This window comes from Drosophila takahashii, chromosome X, assembly GCF_030179915.1.
Source record: "Drosophila takahashii strain IR98-3 E-12201 chromosome X, DtakHiC1v2, whole genome shotgun sequence".
Lineage (NCBI taxonomy): Eukaryota > Metazoa > Arthropoda > Insecta > Diptera > Drosophilidae > Drosophila > Drosophila takahashii.
Window position 1 is genome coordinate 21,898,478 of NC_091683.1, and position 22,290 is coordinate 21,920,767.

At 43.2% G+C, this 22,290-nt stretch overlaps 5 protein-coding genes across 6 annotated transcripts; 2 read left to right on the top strand and 3 right to left on the bottom strand.

Moving 5' to 3' along the window:
* Positions 1–356: 356 nt before the first annotated feature.
* Positions 357–4,968, bottom strand: Mcm3 (minichromosome maintenance 3). Its single transcript, XM_017153820.3, has 3 exons — positions 3,481–4,968; positions 2,313–2,546; positions 357–1,370 (listed from the first exon to the last, which is right to left on the bottom strand). The coding sequence occupies exons 1-3, from the start codon at positions 4,837–4,839 to the stop codon at positions 489–491; spliced, it is 2,475 nt and encodes an 824-aa protein (XP_017009309.2). The 5' UTR covers positions 4,840–4,968; the 3' UTR covers positions 357–488.
* A 163-nt stretch (positions 4,969–5,131) lies between these two features.
* On the top strand, positions 5,132–11,785 carry Rnp4F (RNA-binding protein 4F). The gene is made up of 8 exons (XM_017153765.3): positions 5,132–5,452; positions 5,510–5,991; positions 6,047–6,222; positions 6,932–7,861; positions 8,766–9,254; positions 9,313–9,433; positions 11,036–11,138; positions 11,201–11,785. Exons 1-8 carry the CDS (start codon positions 5,435–5,437, stop codon positions 11,507–11,509), a joined length of 2,628 nt encoding a protein of 875 aa, XP_017009254.2. The 5' UTR covers positions 5,132–5,434; the 3' UTR covers positions 11,510–11,785.
* Positions 11,786–11,796: 11 nt separating this feature from the next.
* Positions 11,797–13,243, bottom strand: Sas10 (UTP3 small subunit processome component Sas10). The gene has a single exon (XM_017153766.3). It carries the CDS (start codon positions 13,132–13,134, stop codon positions 11,848–11,850), a length of 1,287 nt encoding a protein of 428 aa, XP_017009255.2. The 5' UTR covers positions 13,135–13,243; the 3' UTR covers positions 11,797–11,847.
* Positions 13,244–13,287: 44 nt separating this feature from the next.
* On the top strand, positions 13,288–18,999 carry LOC138913957 (uncharacterized). Of its 2 annotated transcripts, none has more exons than XM_070219350.1 (12): positions 13,288–13,546; positions 13,603–13,668; positions 13,721–13,819; positions 13,881–13,985; positions 14,040–14,135; positions 14,193–14,288; positions 14,346–14,441; positions 14,499–14,594; positions 14,655–15,140; positions 17,211–17,419; positions 17,476–18,015; positions 18,070–18,999. In XM_070219350.1, exons 1-12 carry the CDS (start codon positions 13,382–13,384, stop codon positions 18,665–18,667), a joined length of 2,652 nt encoding a protein of 883 aa, XP_070075451.1. In that variant the 5' UTR covers positions 13,288–13,381; the 3' UTR covers positions 18,668–18,999. The 2 variants fall into 2 exon arrangements, with proteins under 2 accessions (XP_070075451.1, XP_070075452.1); XM_070219351.1 differs by having other exon boundaries at positions 13,881–13,982; positions 18,070–18,997.
* A 322-nt stretch (positions 19,000–19,321) lies between these two features.
* Positions 19,322–22,166, bottom strand: LOC108065523 (trichohyalin). The gene is made up of 2 exons (XM_017153528.3): positions 21,243–22,166; positions 19,322–20,315 (listed from the first exon to the last, which is right to left on the bottom strand). Exons 1-2 carry the CDS (start codon positions 21,923–21,925, stop codon positions 19,427–19,429), a joined length of 1,572 nt encoding a protein of 523 aa, XP_017009017.2. The 5' UTR covers positions 21,926–22,166; the 3' UTR covers positions 19,322–19,426.
* Positions 22,167–22,290: the final 124 nt, after the last annotated feature.

Sequence of the window (22,290 nt, forward strand, 5' to 3'; positions counted from 1 at the left end):
AAAAAAAAAAAATAATTATAATTATATTTCCAATCCAAAAAATAATTAATAAGCCCCTTAACTCTAGGTTAGGTTTTTGTTCGAGCTGTAATTCCAGACATACTCGATAATATCATAAAATCATATGATTCAAAATTTTAAAAGCATTTACGATCTATGCCTAGAACCCAAAAGATTATTCTAGAATAAATTCAAGAACTCTTTTTACTCGAACTCGTAGAATATTTAAAATGATAAAGATAAACTATACATTACCTTAAAGGTTAATGGCTTTTTTCTTATAAGATCATAGTTTTTGGATCAATTATAATTATACAACCAACTTATTTGGTAAAAATTAAGCGATTTAATTGCAATAAGAGTTCCAAAGTGTTTATTATCATATAAAAGTAAACAAAAAATACAACTTAACGGATACATGAGGGTTACAATAGATAATGGATGCAATTGTTTGATGATAAATATTATGTTCCCGGTGGAATGTGAGATTAGATGAGGAAAACGATGTCGTCGGCCACCATGATCTGGTTATCCTCGGTCATCCGATGGACGGCGGCCTCTATTTCGCCGCCGGTGAAGGGCTCCTGGCTGCCCTCGTTGATGGAGCTGGTGATCCTGGCCAGCGGCAGGCTCTGTTCGCGTGCCTCGCGGAACAGGCGCTGCAGGTTGTTCTTGAACTCGCCCAGCCGCGAATCGCTGATCGAGGCAGGCTCCGCCGCCGGGGGAGTTGGAGTAACCACCGACTGCTCCTCGCTGGAGGTCACCAGCTGGGAGCTGCGGGCGGGCAGCGAACGGCGCGTCTCGCGGCGCGTCAAATCCCCGGCATCCGGCTGCGGCGGCTCGATGTCCTCCTCGTCGCTATCGCCGCCAACGGGAGCGGTGCGGGTGCGCTTGGAGCGACGCGATGAGGGAGAGCGCTGGCTGGAGGAGGCCTCGTGGTCATCCTGCTCCTCCTCGGAGCCGCCGCTGTTCCGGCGACGCTTGCTGCCGCCGCCGCGCTCCTTCTCCAGGACCTTCTTGAAGTAGGCGAACTGCACCAGCTCGATGGCCGCATGGGCATCGTCGATGGTCACCGACTTGGACATGCGGGCGCGGGCATGGGCGGTGGACAGACGGATGAGGGTCTCCAGCGTACGGGCCGTAATGGGCTGGGTGCGGGCCACATCCGTTTCGACCGCCTCCTGGGAGCGCAGGCGCGAGTACTCGTTGGCAATCGCCTCGCAGGCCTGCTCGCCCAGCTTGGGCTTCATGCACTTGGCAATGTGGATGTACTTGCGCATGAACTCCACCGACAGGATCTTCTCGTGCCGCTGGCGGGACTTGCCGTGCAGCAGGGCGTCGTACTTCTCATACACCTCGGTGTCCTTTTTCTATATTTTGGGAAATATCATCATTAGGTTTCTGTAAATTAATTAGAGCCCTGCATGAATTGTTTCTCTTAATTATTTAGAATTTTGAGTTTAATAGAATTGAATGAATTTGAATTTTGAGAATAATCGAATGAAGTAATTGATTCTCTTAATTATTTTGAATTTTTTTGTTTTATATGAATGAATTAATTAGAATTTTGAGTTTAATAGAATTGAATGAATTTGAATTTTGAGTTTAATCGAATGAATGAAATTATTCTCTTAATTATTTTGAATTTATTTGTTTTATAGGAACTAATTAATTAGAATTTTGAGTTAAATAGAATTGAATGAATTTGAATTTTGAGTTTAATCGAAGGAATGAATGAATGTCATGAATTCCGAAATAATTTTCTATATATTAATTAGAGACCTGCATGAATTGATTCTCTTAATTATTTTGAATTTTTTTGTTTTATATGGATGAAATAATTCGAATTTTGAGTTTAATAGAATTAAATGAATTTGAATTTTGAGTTTAATCGAATGAAAGAATGAATGAATGAATAGCACGAATTCCGAACTATTTCAAACGACAATTTCTTTTGAAGAAGAAAGATCTGCCTGAATTATTATTTACTATGCTGTTAACATTGATTTTTTTTTAAATTTTCCACTTTTTGTTCTCATAAGAAAGCACAAAATAATTCTGGCAAATTCATACAAATTCGAAATAAATTAGGAAAACAAAATGAATGGCATGCCATTTTGTGGTTAAATCTGCCTGAATTATTATTTACTATGCAGCTAACATACATTTTTTTAAAAATTTTCCACTTTTTGTTTTCAAAAAGCACAATAAAATTTCTTAAAAAATTCATAAAAATGATTAATTCATTCAATTCGAAATAAATTAGAAAAACAAATCAGAAATTGCATGGCAAATGGAAAAGGGCAACCCACCTCATCACTGCTGGAAACAAAGGACAGGGAGTCCGCATAGGAGCTGCCCATGGAGAGGGGCTCGCCGTCGGCCTCCTTGGGATTGCGGTAGCGATGCATGCGCACCACATGGTCCGAGATCATCTGGTCCACATCGCTGTCGATCACGTCCAGCATCACGAAGAGCAGATCGAAACGGGAGAGCAGCGAGTCCTGCAGCCCAATGTTCTCCATGGGCGTTTTGTATTGATCGTACTGAAAGGGGTAACTATAATTAGCAGGGAGTTCCTTAGGTAACCAATTAAGAGGGAAGATACATATAGAACTTTTTTAACCAATAAGGGTTTGTGCTGGAATTTCGCCACTTGGCATGTTTATAACATAGTTCTTATATAATTTTAAGCAATTTTAATTTTTTTTTTATCTTTTAAAATAGCGGCCGTGGGAATTTTTTTGTGAGGCCTTTTTAAAAAAAGTAGTCGCTGTGTAGATCCGATTTCTAAGAAATAATGTAGAAACTGTCTGAACCTAACTTACATTGAATTATCTCAAAAACTCTAATTGGGCCATTTTTCAAAAGTCAAAAATCATTTTTTTTGCTTATCTTTGTTGTTGTTTTTGCTTAAAAAAAATACTTAAACGTACAAAATTCTACATAGAGAAAAAAACGGAACAATATGGAACTGATATTGTTTCATATACATTTTTCCATAACAAAATGGTATGTTTTCATATCAATATGGTACAAAATGATATGTTCGGAAATATCATTTTGATATGAAAACAGATGGGACCAAAATTGATATGAAAAAATACCCGATGGATGATTATTTTGGGTCTTTTTTTTTCTCTGTGTACATAAAGTAGGTTCAGACAGTCGGCAATTTCATTTCAAACATTTCTGTAATAGTAGCCTGATGATCGAAGCATTACTTTTTGAGATACACGATCAGCAGCTGAGGAAAACATGGTTTCGAAAAATACTCATTCAAAGTAATGAAATATATCTATTGCACAAGGAAGATGGGTGCCGTCATCCTGGTGTAAGTTCCAAAATAGTTTGAATTTCTTTGTAAAACTTTCACGACACGTTCTTAAAGAGTTATACTACCAATTAAAATAATAAAATTTAATTTTTTTTGTTTTCTATATCTCCCCTCTCTAATATCTATCTCATATCAGTACTCACCCTTCCGTAGACCGGATTAGCGGCGGCCAAGACGGAGCAGCGAGCATTCAGAGAGGCATGGATGCCCGCCTTGGAAATGGTGACCCTGCCCTGTTCCATCACCTCGTGGATGGCCGTGCGATCAATGTCGCTCATCTTGTCGAACTCATCGATGCAGACCACGCCGCGATCGGCGAGGACCATGGCGCCCGCCTCCAGACGTCGCTCGCCGGTCTCCTGATCCGTGGTCACCGCCGCCGTCAAACCAACGCCACTGGATCCGCGGCCAGTGGTGGGAATGGCACGTGGAGCCGTATTCAGGACATAACGCAGCAGCTGCGACTTGGCCACCGAGGGATCGCCGATGAGCAGGACATTAATATCGCCACGCAGTCGTGTGCCATTCGGCAGGATCTTCTCCACGCCGCCCAGCAGCAGGCAGAGAATGGCCTGCTTCACATACGCATGTCCATGGATCGAAGGCGCCAGACTCTTGCTGAGCAGCTCGAAGATGTCGTTGTTCTTGGCCAGCTTCTTGCACAGCATGATGTCCTCGCGCGAGATGTCCAGATTGCTCTCCTTGCTCAACAGCGAGATGTTGTTGGCCAGCAGGACGGTGCGGAAGGTGCCGGAGGTGTAGCCGCCGCGCTTGCCGGGCAGACAGCGATAGCTGCCGACGATCTGGACGCGATCGCCGGGTTTGCAGCGATCCACGAGATCATCATCGCACACAATGTCCACGGAGCGGGGCAGCTGGCCGGCCGGGGCCTTTTCGGGCATCTCCTGGATGGTCAGCGTCTGGTGATCCTTGTAGACGGACAAACCGAATTCGGTCTCGAGCAGATTGCCATCCTCGTCCTTGGTGGGATAGGCGGCGCCAGAGGGCACAGCCTCGAAGGACGTGAGATCCGTGTACTTGCGCTCCATCACCTTGCGCGTATTCGGGCAATAGTGAACACTGCGCACTACTTTGGGGCGAATGAGGGAGACCTTCGTGACAATGCCCTCCACGCAGACCATGTTGCCCAGGTACATGGAGGTGAGGGAACGCGGCGTCACATGCCGATTGCCGAAGCATCCTTCGAAGCCCACGAACAGATCCTCGTGCATTTTGGCGTAGCTTGGGTCCACCGTGGATGCGTACTCCTTGAGGGCCCTGCCAAAGGCCAGCTGCTCATCGGCGGCGTTGCCCAGGAGTCCCAAAGCGCGCTGCGGATTCTTGCGCTTCAGATCGTTGACATTGACGATCAGCCGCTTGCTCTTCTCCGCTATCATGTCCTTGACGTGGCCCGCATAGATGCCCTGGTCCTCCTCGTCGTCCAGGAAGTCCACATACTCGCGCTGGACGTCCTTGATGAACTGCTCCCCGTCGTGGGCCATGGTTACTTCTTATCTATCTCGGTTTTATCTCTATTTCGTTAGCAACTCTGATCCTTTTGGACGCGCAAATTAAACACAAATGCAAACACAAATGGCACGCCGTTTGCGAGGAGGCTTTTTTGGCGGGAAGGCGATTTTCAGGGCTGGCGAAACTATCGATTGATTAATTATCAACTAGAGATGGGCTAAAAATATACCAAAAGGTGGGTGTCCGTGCTACGATAGGTGTGTAGCTCCGCTAAGCTAAGACACAAACCAGTTATGTTTATCGATATTTCCCAGCAATCGCTGTTTTCCCACCTCTAAGCAACCCGAAACTGAAAATGAATTTGACTTGAATTTAATTCGTTTTTTGAAAGAAAAGCCTACTGTCACGGAAACCAAAGCTATTTGGCTACGCGGCGAAAAGTGCAGTGGTCGACAGGAGTTGCAAGTGGAGAGCTCAAAAGTATCGAATAGCGCGATATTTGTTTGGCCAACCCTGCAGTGGGGGTCTTGTTTTTCTTTCTGTTTGTTATTCGCCCGTTTTTCCAGGGAAAAGATCAGTTTAAAGAGGAAATTCGAAGAGTTTTCCGGCTAGCAAAGCACAGAGATCATGGACGGCGACAAGCAGGTGAGTCGGATTTACAGGGATTCCTGGGAATCAAAGTAGTTAACCAAACACTTGCAGCTGGAAAGGCAGCTGGAGAAGGAGCTGGACGAGATGCCGGTGCAGGATTTGGATGACGATACCTACGATGAGTACGATCTGATAGTGATTCCCGACCAGGCCAAGACCGCCTCCCCGAAAAGGGAGCAAAAGGGAGAGGAGGAGGAGCCAGAGGAGATCGAGGACGACGACGACGATGAGGAGGAGGAGGAGGAGCCGCCAAAGAAGCAGGAACTGCGCCAAAACTGGCCAGGATCAACAGGCGAGGATATGACCACCATTGAGCTGATCTCCTCGGACGACGAGCCCTCGGTGGAGGAGGGCGGAGCGGGGGGCAGCTCCTCCAGCAGCGATGAAGTGGGCGTGATCGAGGACTCCGATAGCGAATTGTCCAGCGACATCGATGCTCCCGGTGGCAACCAGCTGGAGCGATCCTACCAGGATCTGATGGCCCTGCCCAACAAGCATTTCGGCCAGCTGGTCAGCATCAGCGAAATTGCCTTGTAAGTCCCAGGAATCCCATAGAAAATCATATTATAATCATACTATTTCCCCCAGCAAACTCAACGACCTGGAGAAGATCGAGTCCTCAGTGCTCTCCCTGCAAAAGCTGGCCACTGTGCCGGCCCACATTTGGCTCAAGTACTTGAAGGCCCGCCTGGTGGTCACCCAGACGCCCGACGAACGCAAGGAGTTCGAGGAGAAGTGCGCCAAGGCACTGGGCTACTACTACAGTGAGTTGAAAAACCCCTTCTAGTCAGAATTTCTCAACTGCGTATATGGAATATTAGATTTTGCCTTCGTTAGCAACAGTAATATTTTTTTAGATTTTTTGCTGCTTTCTTAACGGCGCTATGAATTTTTTAAGTTAGGATCCTAAAAAATGTTGCCAAACTTTAAATTAGTATATCTCGGGAACGGCTTAAAGGAACCACGTTTAACTTTAAACGTTTGTATTTATACAAAAAACCAAATTAATCCATACTTTCAACAGACATACCGCTCTCCGAATTCATTGTGAATGAATTTTTTAAGTTAGGATCCTACAAATTAGATTTTCTTCAAACTCTGATATTTCGTAGAGTATGCCTCCGTTATCATCAGTAATTTTTTTTAAATTTTTTGGTGCTTCCTTAACGGCGCTATGAATTTTTTAAGTTAGGATCCTTACAAATTTTGCAAAATTTTAAATAAGTATATCTCGAGAACGGCTTGGAGGAAGCACGTGCAACTTTGCACGTTTGTATTTATACAAAAAACGAAATTAATCCATACTCTCACCAGACATACCGCTCTCCGAATTCATTGTGAATGAAATTTTTAAGTTAGGATCCTACAAAAAAACTTTAAATTAGTATATCTCGGGAACGGCTTGCAGGAACCACGTGCAGCTTTGCACCTTTGTATTTATACAAAAACTAAATTAATCCTTACTTTCACCAGACATACCGCTCTCCGAGTTCATTGTGAACTACCTGGTGGACCAGGGCAATGTGCAGAACCATGTGCTGTGGGCCAAACTGCTGGCCGACTACGACGTGGAGCGTCCGGACTTCGGCGACAAGCTGCGCCCGCTGCTCGCGACCATCGAGGACGCCAAGGAGGCCGCCGCCTTCGAGGAACTCCTGCAGAAGCACTGCGTCAGCTGGAAATGCAGCCCAGAGCAGCGGCAGCTCATCAAACCGATTGTGGACGACTTTAAGCGACACCTGGACGAGATGAAGACGCAGCACAGCGACTGGGACTGGACGAAGATCCACAAGAGTCATGTGGCCGAGGTGCAGCAGCTGTCCCTGGAGGATGACCTGAAGAATGCCATCATTCGCTTCATATTCGAACGCACCGTGTCCAAGTTTCCCATAGCCGACATCCTGTGGCTCTCCTACATCGAGTTTATTCAGGGCGGGAGTTCCGAGGAGTTGGAGGAAGAGGAGAATGCCGAAAGGGCCAGTCGCCTGGGCAAAGGCTTCCTCTGCAGCACCGCCCTGGATTTGGCCAGGCGCGGCGTGCGCAGTCGACCCAGCGTGCGGCTGAATCACCGATTCCTTGACCTGATGGAGCGGGCAGACTTCGAGCAGCCCGAGGTGGATCAGCAGATCAGCACCATACTGCAGCGCATTGTGCCCGACATGACGATGACGGTGGAGCTGCACCTGGACTATCTGGCCTATCGCGTGCGCAACACGAATGCCGGGGACAAGGATCAGGCGGCCAGCCTGCGCGCCGCCTTCATTCGCGTCTGGGATGAGCTGTCCGCGCACTACGGCGACGAGGCGGACACGCGCTACGAGGTGCTGCAGCTGTGGGCCCAGGTGGAGTACACGCACCTGGCCAGTCCGGCCAATGGCGCGCACATCTGGCGGCAGATAATGGGTAAGATCATTGGCACTTTGCCCGCAGGGTTCGTAAAATATCCCTCACAATCTGTCATTTTGCTCAAATAAAATAATTTCAACATAGGCTGGTGATATTTGTCACCATAAAATAAGGGCTGATGAATATTTTTCTTACAAAAATCACAACTGCTTTATACTGCTTTCTCCGCAAAACATTTTCCTAATTTTTTACCTTTTTTGTGAGAAAAAAATGAGGAAAATAGAAACGAAAATAATGCTTCTAACCAAGTTGGATTAAAGTACTTTTTTCTATTATCAAGACTTTAATATGCAATTCATATATTTGTAAACGCAGGTTACATCTTTTGTATCTTCTGTTAAGTCTACCACCGATTTAATACTTTATTTCTGCCCATTATAGATCGAACACGCTTGAGTTGTTGTGCTATTTGTCTTTGACAATATTGTCAATGATCATGTCCTCACTTTTTCATCATTTTATTTTCCTCACTCATGATGAATATTTTTCGATATGTATTTGAATGAACAAAGATGTGAATTTCTTTGTATCGTGATTGATATTTATTTATTTTCATCACAGTCGGCTTGTTTTTGGGGGATATTTAAAATGAGTGATATTTACGAACCCAGGTGCAAACCAAAACATTTAGAAAGTTTTATAGTTTACAAAAGGCTGTAAATAACAAATCAAATTAATGACCAATATTATACAGATACTTTACATGGTAATACAAAATTAAAGTATTAAAATCTGAAGACATAAGATATGTATTAAAATTTTGAAATTTCCATTAGTTAATACCCTTTTTAAACTTTTTAAACTTAAGAATCGAAATCATGAGTGATAGAATAATTATTAAAATTTAAAAAGTTTTATAATTTACAAAGTTTGCCCTAATTACTTTTAATCCGTTTTTCAGGCTATCCAGGCAGCTCGCATCGCGGGTTGCTTTGGCTGGGCTATGCCCAAATGGAAAGCGAGTACAATGCCGGCCAGGGCACCAGGGATATTCTGCGCGAGGCTTTAACCCAGCCCGCTCTGGAGGATGGCCTGATGGTGCAGGAGCTGTATCGACGCTACGAACGCTGCTACGGCACCTACGAGTCCATAGCCGCCTGTCAGGCCCTCGAATTGCCAGCGGAATACATGAAGCCGCGTTCCCGCTTGAAGCCGAACTCCCAGCAGGTGTTTCCTCGCCAGCAGCAGCAGCAGCAGCCATTGAATCGCGAGCAGCGACGTCGTCAGGCGCACGAGCAACAGCAGCAGCAGCAGCCTCCGCTGGTAAGGAAGAGGCCACTGGGCAAAGCAGCTCCCAGAACTGAATCACCGGAAGTTGCAACGAAAGCTACTAGGCTAACTGAAACGAATCCTTCAGCGGAGAACCGGGAATCTAACTTTAAGTATTCGCGTGAGTCGCAAGGTTTAGGCGCCAGTTTCATTCACTTAAATCTGCTATTTTGTTGCAGCCCATCTGGAGATCAACAAGATCTTTGTGAGGAACCTGCATCCCGCCTGCTCGAAGGAGGAGCTGCACGAGCTGTTCTCGCCCTTTGGCAACATCAAGGATGTGCGCCTGGTGCACAAGCAGTGAGTTTGCAGTTTTAGGGTTTATTTAATTGAATTTATTTATATAAAGCAAACTATAAGCTAACTAAGATTAAGAGCTCTAGCAGCCAAGGCCTTCAGCTCGTCTGAGGTTTCGAATTTTTATTTTATAATTGTGAATTTAGATTTTTAGCTTAATTTGGGCCTTTTCAAGGTGTCGAATTAGATACATTTTTATTTTATAATTGTGAATTTAGATATTGAGCTTAATTTGGGCTTTTTTAAGGTGTCGAATTAGATACATTTTTATTTAATAATTGTAAATTTAGATTTTGAGCTTAATTTGGGCCTTTTCAAGGTTTCGAATTAGATACATTTTTATTGTATATTTGTGAATTTAGATTTTGAGCTTAATTTGGGCTTTTTCAAGGTGTCGAATTTAATTTATTATTTTTAATTTTTATTGATATAATATCCTAGCGCTACAAGCGTAAGCTTATTATTATTGCGCTAGTCACTTTGACAAAAAATTGCTTATTACATTTTTATATAATACTTAAAAGCTAACAATTTTCAAAATCATTAAATTAGCGAACTATTAACATTTCATTCTTATATACTAGATACTTTTTATACCCTTGCAGAGGGTATTATGATTTCAGTCAGAAGTTTGCAACGCAGTGAAGGAGACGTTTCCGACCCCATAAAGTATATATATTCTTGATCAGCATCACTAGACGAGTCGATCTAGCCATGTCCGTCTGTCCGTCTGTCCGTCTGTCCGTCCGTCTGCCAGTCCGTTTCTACGCAAACTAGTCTCTCAGTTTTAAAGCTATCGGGATGAAACTTTCGTAAAAGTCGAATTTCTTTTGCAGGTAGTATATATGTCGGAACCAACCGGATCGGAAAACTATATCTTATAGCTCCCATAGGAAGGATAAAAAAAAAACGTAAAAAAATTCTAGCTCCGGTGTTTTTTAAAATTTTACCTTCTACTCTTAGGAATATTTTTTTTTATATTTTTCTGAATTTCGGTTTTTTTGTTTTTTAAATCGGATCACTATATCATATAGCTGCCATAGGAACGGTCGAAAAATTAAATGGAAATTAATGGGAAAAAAATTATATCTTTGTTGGATTTTATTACATTTCCTTCTACTCTGGGATATGACTATTTTGAAATATTTCTGAATTTCGATTTTAATTTTTAAAAGATCGAACTACTATATCATATAGCTGTGATAGAAACGATCGAAAAATTAATGTGAAATAATAAGAAATTTAACATTTTTGCGATTTGTAAATTAATAGAATGATCTGCAAGGGTATATAAGCTTCGGCTTGCCGAAGTTAGCTTCCTTTCTTGTTTATTTTTATTTTGATTATTTTATTTGTTTTCTTACGTTTTTATGATTTTTTACCTAATATTACTTATTTCTACTTTTATTGTGATTTTAGAAATTCTTTAATTTTAATTGAGAATTGAGTTGAATTAGATACATTTTTATTTATTATTTGAATTTAGATTTTTAATTTCATTTGGGTTTTTTCGAGAAATGAGATGATTTTAATGACGTTGTCGGAAGTCTTGGGGTTTACTTTATTGAATTAATAGCTAATATATATATTTATTTCTTCGATTAGAAACAAACAATTCAAGGGCATTGCTTACGTGGAGTTTGAGCTGCCGGGAGAAGCTCAAAGAGCGGTGGCTGGACGCGATGGTCAACTGCTGAAGGGGATGAATGTGAGTGAAGCTCTTTGGTTCTAGTATTATATATTATTTTATATATTTATTAACTACCTTAGATATCCGTTGCCATATCAAACCCACCGCCGAGGGGCTCCGCTGATATTAACAAGCCCAGTGTGGCGCCCAAGCGCCGCGTGCCCACCTCGCTGATACCCACGACTTTGGTGCGCCAGGAGGTGGCCGCCAAGAAGCGTCGCCTGCTGCAGGTCCCCTTGGATGGATCCTCGACCGCCGAGGACTCCACTGAGCCAGAGGCTAATGGCAAATCCGCCATTCCCGTGGAGGAAAAGGAAAAGGAGGAAGAACCAGTGGCTGCTGCGCCAAAGTCAAACGATGACTTCCGCAAGCTATTTCTTAAGGATTAGGTCATAATCCCTCCGGCTGAGCCAGCAATTAGTTTGTATTCAAGGACGAATATTCGGAATTTACATTGTAAGATTTAAGGCCACACAAAGTGAAGATAAAAACACTTGTACAAAATGAAACAAACACAAGACAATGATTTTTGGCGATTCATTAATTGGTTTGAAAATGTTAACCAAGTAAAAGAAGAGATAAATGTATGAATATAAGCAAGTTTTATAAATGTTAGCCCTGATGATTTAAAAAAACGTACCAGAAACCGAAATAAAATGTACAAAAACAGAGTTGATTAAAAAGAAAAAATTATTTGATTTGATTTATTTAGATTTAGATTTAGATTTTAAACGCGGAACTTGACGCTCTTGGTGACGGAGGCCTTGATGCCGGACATCTCGCCGCCGTAGCGCTGCAGCTCCTTGCGCACCGTGCGCACGGCTCCCTTGCGCCGGATGAGCGCCTTGCGGTATTTGCCGCGGTGCTTGACGCGCGGATTGCGCAGCTCCTTCTTGCGGTGCGGCGTGAGGCCCTTGTTCTTGGCCATCTGGTAGGTGATGCCGCGTCGCGCGAGCTCTGGGTCCTCTTGATCCTCCTCCTCCTCGCCATCTAGCTCCTTTTCATCCTTCTCCGCCTCCTCCTCCTCATCATCCTCGCTCTCTTCCGCCTCCTCCCCATTTCCGTACTTGTTCAAGATCTGCAGCTTGGCCTTGCGCTGCGCCACATCCAGCACAGTGAAGGCATCGCCGTCCTGTATCCGCTCCAGCAGCGCCTCCAGCTGCGGCCGTATGTACTCCTCGTAGCGCGGCGCTAGCTGCTCCACCAGCTGCTTGAGCTGCACCAGCCGCTTGACCACCGGATGGAACTTGACGCTGCTCCGGCGCGCCTTCAGCAGCAGATAGAAGGCCACGTTGGAGCAGTAGGTGGTCAGGGTGGTGTGATAGAGGCTGGCGTACTTGAGGGCCGGCACCAGGGGAACGTTGTGGTTCCTTACATAGTTGAGAACGGGAGTTATAAGATCCTTGACCTCGTTTAGATGCTTCTGAAAGTCCTGGGTGAGGCCAATGAACTCGGGGGAGTCCTTTTGCAGCAGCTGACGGCGCTCACGGGCCGTCAGACCGGTCAGATCGGTGGTCACCTTGGTCACCGCCTCCTTATCCTTATCCTTTTCATCATCGCTGCCTTCTGCCGCCGCCTCGACATCGTCCAGCTGGAAATCCGCCTCGCTGAGCCGCTTGGCCAGCCGCAACTGGATCTTCTTGGCCTCCTCCTCCTCGGCGCGCGCCTCCTCCTCCTCCTGGGCATTGTAGCTGCTGTAGTCCTGGTCCACGAAGTCCGTGTTGTAGTAGGTGCTCCGCTTGCTGCCCCAGTCCATTGTGTTGGGCAGATCCCGGTCGTCGTCCTCGGCTCCCTCGATGTCGCTGTCCCGCATCAGATCCGCCACATCGTCGTCCTTCTCCTGGTCGTCATCCTCCTCATCCTCATCATCGCTGAAGGCCAGGACTTCCTGGACGGGATCCTGCTGCTGGCGCTTCTTGCGCTGCTTGCGCAGATCCTCCAGAATCTCGCGCTCCTCCGCATCGTACTCCTGCTCGGAGCCGGTCAGCTCGTAGTCGTCGCCCTCGCTGTCCATTTTCTGGCCGGAATATATGCCTTTTTTCTTAAATAATTAAATAAAACTAAAAAAAAACGGCAACACGTGCGTAAACAAACGCAGCCGATAGACGAACTTATTTATATCGATATATCGCCAGTTTGCACACACCTGTGCCTTGGCCCATCACTGATGCCAGTGCTGCCGGACTGATAAATAGCGGCGCTTCAAATTTACAGTTAATTCGGGAACAAAACTTGCCGAATTTCCCAGAAATATATTCCACATGAATGAAAGACTGAAAATGCAAGTTTTAATGGTGCGGCGGGATCCGGAGCTCCACGGGAAAGCCACTCAAAGTAAACCATCTCTACGCGCCACAGTGCATCCTCTGCAGATGGATTCCAAGGATTTGAGTGTCAAAGTTGACGAAAATGCGGTCAAAAAGCCGGTGAGTCTGCTGGAATTAAGTTTATACCAACAAATACCAAGAATTTGGCCTTTAAGATTACCCCCGAAACGAAGAATCCCGATTTGGCAAAGCCATGTGATGTGAAAAAGCCCATTAAGCAGGTGAGAATTCCATTTAACTGGAAGCATCCTCAAGCTAATCAACAATTTTCAGATGGATCCCAAAGATAATACATATTCTCAAGATCCCAAACCTAATAACAAGAAACCGTCAAGACTGTCTATTTTTGATATAAGAAAACCCACGAAAAAGGTGTGTAATCCTAAGAACATGCTTATTTTGAGTATCCATCAATTTTTATATTCCCTATCAGTTGGGACCGCCTCCTGAGGATCATGTATTCTCCATGTCCAATCCGAAAAGGGGGAATATATCTTTGTGGGAGTTATGTGACCCAGAGAAACTCTTTAACCAGGTGGTAATTTTAGATTACTGTTTACCGAAGCATTCTCCAGCTAATTCGCATTTTCAGATGGATCCTAAGGATCCTCAAAATCTTAAGGACAATAACAAGGAAGCTAATATAACATTGCAGGAGCCATTTGAACAAGAAAAACCCACTAACCAGGTGGGAAATCTAGTTTAATGTTGACCGAAACATTTTTCAATTAATCTCCAACTTCAGATGGCCTCTAAGGATCCTCAAGAACTTAAGGACAATAACAAGGAAGCTAATATAACATTGCAGGAGCCACTTGACCCAGAGAAACTCTCTAACCAGGTGGGAATTCCATTTTACTATTGAACAAAGCTATTTCCAGCTATTCCCCACTTTTAGATGGAGCCTGAGGATCCTCAAGATCTTAAGAAAAATAACGAGAAAGCTAATATAACTTTGCAGGAGCCATGTGACCAACAGAAACCGCCTAACCAGGTGGGAATTCTAGTTTACTGTTTACCGAAACATTCTCCAGTAAATTTCCATTTTCAGATGGATCCTAAAAGTCCTACAACTCAAGATCCCAAGGAGAATAACAAGGAAGTGAATAAAAAATTGCCTTGTGACGATGATAAACCCATTAGCCAGGTATGTAGAGCAAGAAGGATTTTTCCTAAAGCACCGAAATCATTGTAATCCCTTTTTCAGCTGGATCACCTAAGCGATCCCGGTCCTGCATCCTCGCACTCCAGTCTATTAGGATTCCAGGATAATTACAAAAAAGTGGGTTTTCTTCTTCCCGCCGGCAATAAAGAATTCCATGTCATGGAGCCACTGATTCCCTGCCCAAAGATCAGGCTGAATACCTGGACCCTGAACCTAATTCCCGACAGCAAGCAGGACTACATGAAGGAATGGCTAAGCACGACTGTCGGTCTGCCTGGGGATCAGATACGGGAGGAACCTGAACCAGTGACCGAGGAACCCGCCGAGCAGCTGCCCATTGATTACCTTCCCGATAGCGATGACGAGGCTTTGGTGGGGAAAAATCCCTTTGCAAGCGATGTCAAAGATGCCAAAGATGCCCAGGATGCTGGACATCCTGAGGATTCGGATGAGGGACAGGCGGATGAGCGAATGATGGACTTAATACAACGGGCGCACTACCGTGTGGCGATTCCAGACAGCTGTGTGGTTAGTAAAGGGAATTGAATTATTCAGGGACCGTAAATAATGATTACACAGGTCAACAAAATGGACTTTATTAAAAGGTGCAGGCTTATTGGCATTAAAACATGTTAATATAGACGTATATAAGCATATCTGCATACTTAGTTTTCGCGTTTAACGGGTGGTATTTGGGCAATCGCGGTTTGAAAAAAATAGCAACATTTAATTTTTTGATTTAAGATATCTTCGAGGGTCTGTGCTCAGTTGTAATAATACCTATGCCAAAAAATTGCTTAGATGCCCTTCTACATTATTGCACTTAAGGTTCCATCATAATTTGAGTCAATCACAGCCTATGAGCCATTGAAGTAATTTGTTCACCTCTATTCCCAACCAACTTGATGCGGTGAACAGGCTTAAAAAAATACAAGGAAAAATATGTGCCCTAAAATATTTTACAGGCATCTAGAGCAGCGGTCGGCACACACATACGATGACATTTTGTTTTATATTTGTGTGAGTAATTTGCACGGGGCAGCTCATTGATGTGTGTGTACAGACTGCTGTTTTACAGTGTCCGTGAGGGGCAGCGTGTGAGCAGAGCAATTCCCTATGCTCACTTAATAGGACGCTGCCGACCGCTGATCTAGAGGCGTCTTTCACCGAATTTTTAAGACAAATAAGACCATTGTACGTCGAAGGATGGATTTTATAGAATTTTTTTCGTAAGAACTTAAAAAGTAACAACTATTTTTAAATCCCATTTTACATAAATATCTGACACATTCGTAAAAATGTGCCTTTCAATTTGGTTAGCAGTAGGCGCCGAACATAGAAAAATTATATTTTTAAGGGGTTAATATGCCTTAAAAAAATCCCCACTACAATTTTAAGGCGACGCCACTGTTATCTTTAAAAAGCCTACTGTGTAAAATCACGACAAACTCGTTACGTAAGAGTGACTCTAAAATACTTGTTACTTTTCCCATTCTTACGAAAAAAATTCTATAAATTCCATTTTTCGAAGTACAATAGTGGGATTTATCTCAAAAATTCGGGAAAAGACGCCTCTAGATGCATGTAAAATATTTTAGGGCACATATTTTTCCTTGTATTTTTTTAAGCCTGTTCACCGCATCAAGTTGGTTGTAAATAGAGGTGAACAAATTACTTCAATGGCTCTTAGGCTTTTATTAACTCAAATAATGATGGAACCTTAAATGCAATTATGTAGAAGGGCATCTAAGCAATTTTTTGGCATAGGTTTTATTACAACTGAGCACAGACCCTCGAAGATATCTTAAATGAAAATATAAAATGTTGCTACTTTTTTCAAACCGCGATTGCACAAATACCACCCGTTAAACTCGAAAACTAAGTATGCAGATATGCTTATATCCGTCTATATTAACACAATTTAATGCCCATAGGGCTGCACCAAAAACACTGTTGGCCTGTGTTATCGATGTATTTTGCAAACAAAAAAATCATCCACTTGGAAAAGCTTATGAACAAACGAATTATACCAATTTGTATGCGCATTGATTTTTTACTTCTTGATTTTTATACATTTTACTCCATTTTAATAATTATTTGTGGAGTTTTTTTTTCAATCGCTCGAAGAATAATTATTATAATTGTGGGCAAAAAAAAATGTCAATCAAAAAATAATGATTATTTATTAAGCGTTATTTGTCGCTCAAAATATCGCTCAAAGTGCAATATTTCCCATATATATAAAACATTATTTTTTAACCTTTTTTTTTAAATCTAAAAATTGGTTTTTTGGGTTCGTCGAGGTTGCGTAAACATTTTTCCAAAGAAACCTCTGAGGAAGAAGATATTTTGCGATATTTTGAGCAAAAAAATAATGCTCAAAAAAGAATTATTTTTTGATCAACATTTTTTTCGCAATTATAATAATTATTCTTTAAGCGATTGAAAAAAGCTCAACAAGTAATTATTAAAATGGAGTAAAATGTAAAAAAATCAATAAATAATTATTAAATATTGATTTCTATTATATCACCTATAATGATTACGGTTCCTGGAATTATTACAATTATTCAAGTTTTCTAATTCTGTAACAAACAGACGGATGCCATTTTCATGGTGGACAGACCCCGAGATGCCGTCGCCCTGGACAAGAAGCTGCCTGCCATGCGCCTGCAGGACATCTGCCAGGAGGATGACTACATCCAGATATCCGTGTGCAAGGTCTACAGTCCCTTTCAGTTTTGGTTTCAATTCGTGGACCAGGTGCACGGTACCGATTCGCTGCAAGATATGCACACCAACATCAAGTGAGTGGATGCATAGGGAAAAGCCCAGCTGCTAAATCAAATATCTCCTTTGCCAGCTCCTTTTATAACCACGATGCAGATCCCAAGTACAGGTTGCCCGTATCAAGTTACTACCTAAAAGCCGGTTACATTTGCGCTGCAAAACACCGGACAGGCTGGCGACGAGCCAGAATATTGGTCACTCCGCCAAAGGATGCCGATTGGGTGTCCATCTACTACGTGGACTATGCCTCGGCAGCCGAAATGTCGCCGAATGATCTGCGATTCCTGCCCGATTGGTTCACCGATATGCCGGCACTGGCTGCCCGCGGCACTCTGTCGCACATCCATCCGCTGGGCCTCCACTGGCCACCGGATAGCACGCGCCTCTTCCGGCGCTCCGTGCTCAACCGGCAGCTGCACGCCCATGTCGTCGAAATGGACGCCGAGGCGGGCATACTCTTCCTGCGAGTCTCGCAGAACAAGGACTTTGATCCGTCGATCAATAAGAAGCTGGTCAATGCCAAGTTGGCAGGGAGAAGCATGCACTACACGCGCCAGTACATTGAGTATAATTGCGGCAGGAGAGTTCGCTACCTGCGAGAGCGATTGCCCAGGTGGGAATTGGATTTATTATATTATATATACTTTACTAACAGAATATTTAATAGCTTTGAAATTCTGGAGTCTCGGTTGATCCCGCTGAAGGACGAAGAGTTCGAGTCGGAGTTCGATGACATCATCTATTCGCCCTCCTTCTTCAGGGACTTCCAGGTCCCGGAGCTGCAGAATCCCTTTCGTTCGGCCCTCCTGGAAGCGCTGGACGCTTGGATGCCCGCCTATCGAAAGGAGCAGGAGCTCTTGTGCGCAGATTTCGAAGTGGCCGATCAAAAGCTAAGGGAGGAAGTTTTGGCCAGGAAGAAGCTAGCTGCTGAGGAGCTGGAAAAGGAGATTGCTGAAGAAGAGGCACGAAAGGTAGAAGAAGTAAAGCAACAACAAGAAGATCTTAAAGATCCAGCAGAGAAAATGGAGCAAATAAATTCAGAGGAGAAAGGGAAACTAAAGGATTGTGAAGAGAAAAAGAAGACAGAGCCAAAGGTGCGAAATCAAATGGATGAAGACCGAAAGGATCTTGAAGAAGCTCATCAAGAGGATGTAGAGTCAATGGTGGATAAAGACCAAATAAATCCAAAAGAGAAACAAAAGGATGTAGAGTCAAAGAAGGCAGCTGACGAAGAGGATCCAGAAGATCAAAAAAAGGACCAATAGATTAAAGATGGCCTTCCAAATCCATTGTCTTCCGTTGAACTTTAACGCATGCTACTTGTGGAGGGATCCCTAAAATCGCATACTTTTAAAATGCCACTACGCTCCTGTATTTCATCTTAACCTAACCAAAAATTTAACTTGACAATAACTACTTTTTTTTCAACAACCCATATATTTGTTTTGAATCCTTATTACAGACTATGAACATTAATTTCAAGACACTTTTCTTTATGTTATTTTATGACATACAAAGTATAATTTTTTGTATTCAATATCAGTCATATTTTTTTTTTAGTTTTTTAAACGAATATGTATTTACTTTCGAACCAATTAAATGTTAAATACAACATATTCTACTTACAATTTTATTTATCAAAAAAGTTACAAAACAATGTAATATTTGTGGCCCGATTTGTCTCGGAAAAAGCGAGGGAATCTTTTTACAAAATAAATCTTTTCATTAACCCAACGGAATCGCATCGAAGGTAATTTTAGTATGCAAAATTATATTTAAGTTCCGGTAAACCACATAGGAATGACTTTTCTTAACTTAATGATCATCCAAAATATATATCTTAAAAAGATCTTAAAAATTTTTAAGCTTAACCAAATAAATTCTAAAATAATGGCCACAGTTTTTTTTTCCAAATAACTCTAAACTTTTATTAACGCGTGTAACTTGTATATTTCAGCACACACCGCATTCCTCTGGGATTGGAATTCGATTGGGAAATATGCACTTGGATCCTCTACAGCCGCCTAACGTTCAGCGGTGCCAATGAAATCAAAGGTGGAGAGCAGGAACTCGCAGGGCGGAGGCGGAAACGGCTCCTCCTCCGCCTGCGTGGCCACGTGGCTGAACGTGTAGGTGGCCTGATTGGAGGCCGGTGCTGGCGTCATCGTTTCTCGCTCGGATTTGAGGTCGGGAAAGGCCTTGAACCAGGGCATCATCAGCGAAATCTGGCGCCACTTGCTGGAGGCGCACATGGAATTCATGGGAGAATCGTAGCCCGGTTGAAACGGAACTCGTCGAGTGGGTTGATGAAAGGATATCAAAGCGGAGCTGGATTGGCCCAGGGCCAAGGGATCCTCGACTGTGTTGGCCAGCGGAGCAGTGTGCACCTCCTCCTCCAACTCGGAAACGGAGTCCCCTTGATACGGGGATGTGGCTGCTGTTTCCACAGTCACATTGGTGGCATTGGTGCCCTCCGTCACGGTCGAGCTGAGCGAAATGCGGGCCAGCCGCAGGGGCGAAGTCTCGTCGTGGAGATGCCGCAGCCGCCTCTGCAGCTGCTCCTCCTCCTCCTCGTCCTCCTGCTGTCGTCGCCGCCGCCGCTCTAGCTCGTCGGCCAATTCGGGATTTTGAAGCCTTAGCTGAATAATCCGCTGCTCCTCGCTGTCCTCGTCCTCATCGTCAATCTCCTGCGATGGCATTGACGAGTCCTGTCGACGAAAACGCTCCACGGAAGAGTCCTCCTGATCCTCCTGATCCTCCTGCTGCCTGAGTTGCTCCTCCTTCAGCTGGCGCTCATCCTCCTCCTGGTCGCGACGCATGCGCTGCTGCTCCGCCGACCGCTCGTCCTCAACCGCCAGGAGTTGCAGCTGACTGGCGGTCAGTTGGCGGTAGTCCGGATACAGATGACTTGGCCTGCAAAAGGGAGATTTATTGGGATGTAAAATAGGAATAATGTTTATATATTTCTAAAAGGATTTGAGAACTTCCTATAAAAGAACACTACTTAATTTCTTAATATTAAATGTGAAAATATAATATTTTTATGCCAAAAAATAATATGAAAAAAATAATAATATTATTTGAACTACAAAACTATATATGTACATGTTTATATATTTATAAAAGGATTTAAGAACTTCCTATAAAAGAACACTACTTCATTTCTTAACATTAAATGTAAATAATATTTTTATGTCAGAATAATTTGAAATGTAGTTACATTTAAATATGAAACTATTATGTTATTTGAACTACAAAATTCAATACAATTCAATTCAATTAAAATTTTAGAATCAAGAATAAGTGATTTTAAATTTAAATTGTAGGTTCAAGAATAAGTGATCTTAAATTTAAATTTTAGGATCAGGAACAAGTGATTTTAAATTTAAATTGTAGGTTCAAGAATAAGTGATCTTAAATTTAAATTTTAGGTTCAGGGATAAGTTATCTTAAATTTAAATTTTAGGATCAAGAACAAGTGATTATCTTGATCCTAAAATTTAAATTGATTGGTATTTGATATAGATATGTATATATATATACATAGATACAATGATATATGTCATATGTATATAAAATATGTAATTTAAATTGATTGGTATTTGATATAGATATGTATATAGATATACATAGATACAATGATATATGTCATATGTATATAAAATATGTAATTAAATACCAATCAATGTAAATTTTAGGATCAAGAACAAGAGATCTTCTTGATCATAAAATTTAAATAAGTAGATCACTTGATCCTAAAATTTAAATTGATTGTTTTTTGATTACATATTTCATATAAACATATATAATTATATCTCTGTTAAAGACCTAATATGATACCTTATCTGCATCCTTGGAAGCTGTTGGGTGGTTATGGGAAGCGGAACCACAGCCTGGCAATTGGGCTGCGGATGCGGTTGAGGATGCGACCGATTTCCAGCGCACATCTTTCGCTGGCGCACCAGGAGCAATCGCTGGAGATTCTGGCGGGACTGATCGTTGCCATACGAGATCCGTTTGGCGGCGCGTTCCCTGCGCTCCACGGCATCCTTGCGGGCATCTTCCACCGCCTGCATCTTGGCCGTCAGCCGGAGTTCGCTCCTCAGGAAGCCACCAGTTCCGGCTTCGGCCATTTGGGCGTTTCGCCGCGATATCTCCTTGCCCAATTCCCGGGCCCTGGCCAAGGTCTCTATACGCTGCTCATGGATCTTCTGCTCCGGCGTGGTGTTTGTCAAGCGGACATAATGATTCCGGCGCCGCAGATTGGAGCCCCCAAGGGATCTCTTCGGATTACTTGGCGGAGCACCGCCAGTGGCATTTTCACTAGCTGATCCCGCCTTGAGCTCCTCGATCTCCCGGAAGAGACGCTTCAAACGCACCTGACGCATCTTCAGCTCGATGGTGCGGTCATTGAACTCCTGGATCCGCTCGTACTCATCCCTCAATCTCTGCAATTGGCCATTCTTCTTGCTGTTGTTGAACATCCGCCGGAAATACGGCGTCGATTTGATCTGATACGACATGGTCTATATATGTCTGGATTGGGATCTCCCCTTCCTGGGATCTCTACCTTTACTGACTATGGGTTCTATGTGGAAATCGGGATATCAATGGCACTTGGCAATTTTGCAACTTTCCAAAGGTTTGATTTTTTCGGAATATTGGCTAACGAAAGGGATTTTTTCATGTGTGTGATTTTAAGTTTTGTTAGCTAATGCCAGCTGGAATGTGTTAACCTTTTGACACGACAACCCGAAGCCTACTGACTATTAAGAAAATCGAGCGGTATCAATTGGTATTAAAGGAGAATCATGGCCTCCTAAGTTTTCATTCTGGAATCTTCTACATTTCTTATAAACTTTTAAAAGTGATGAGAATCCGTACTTAA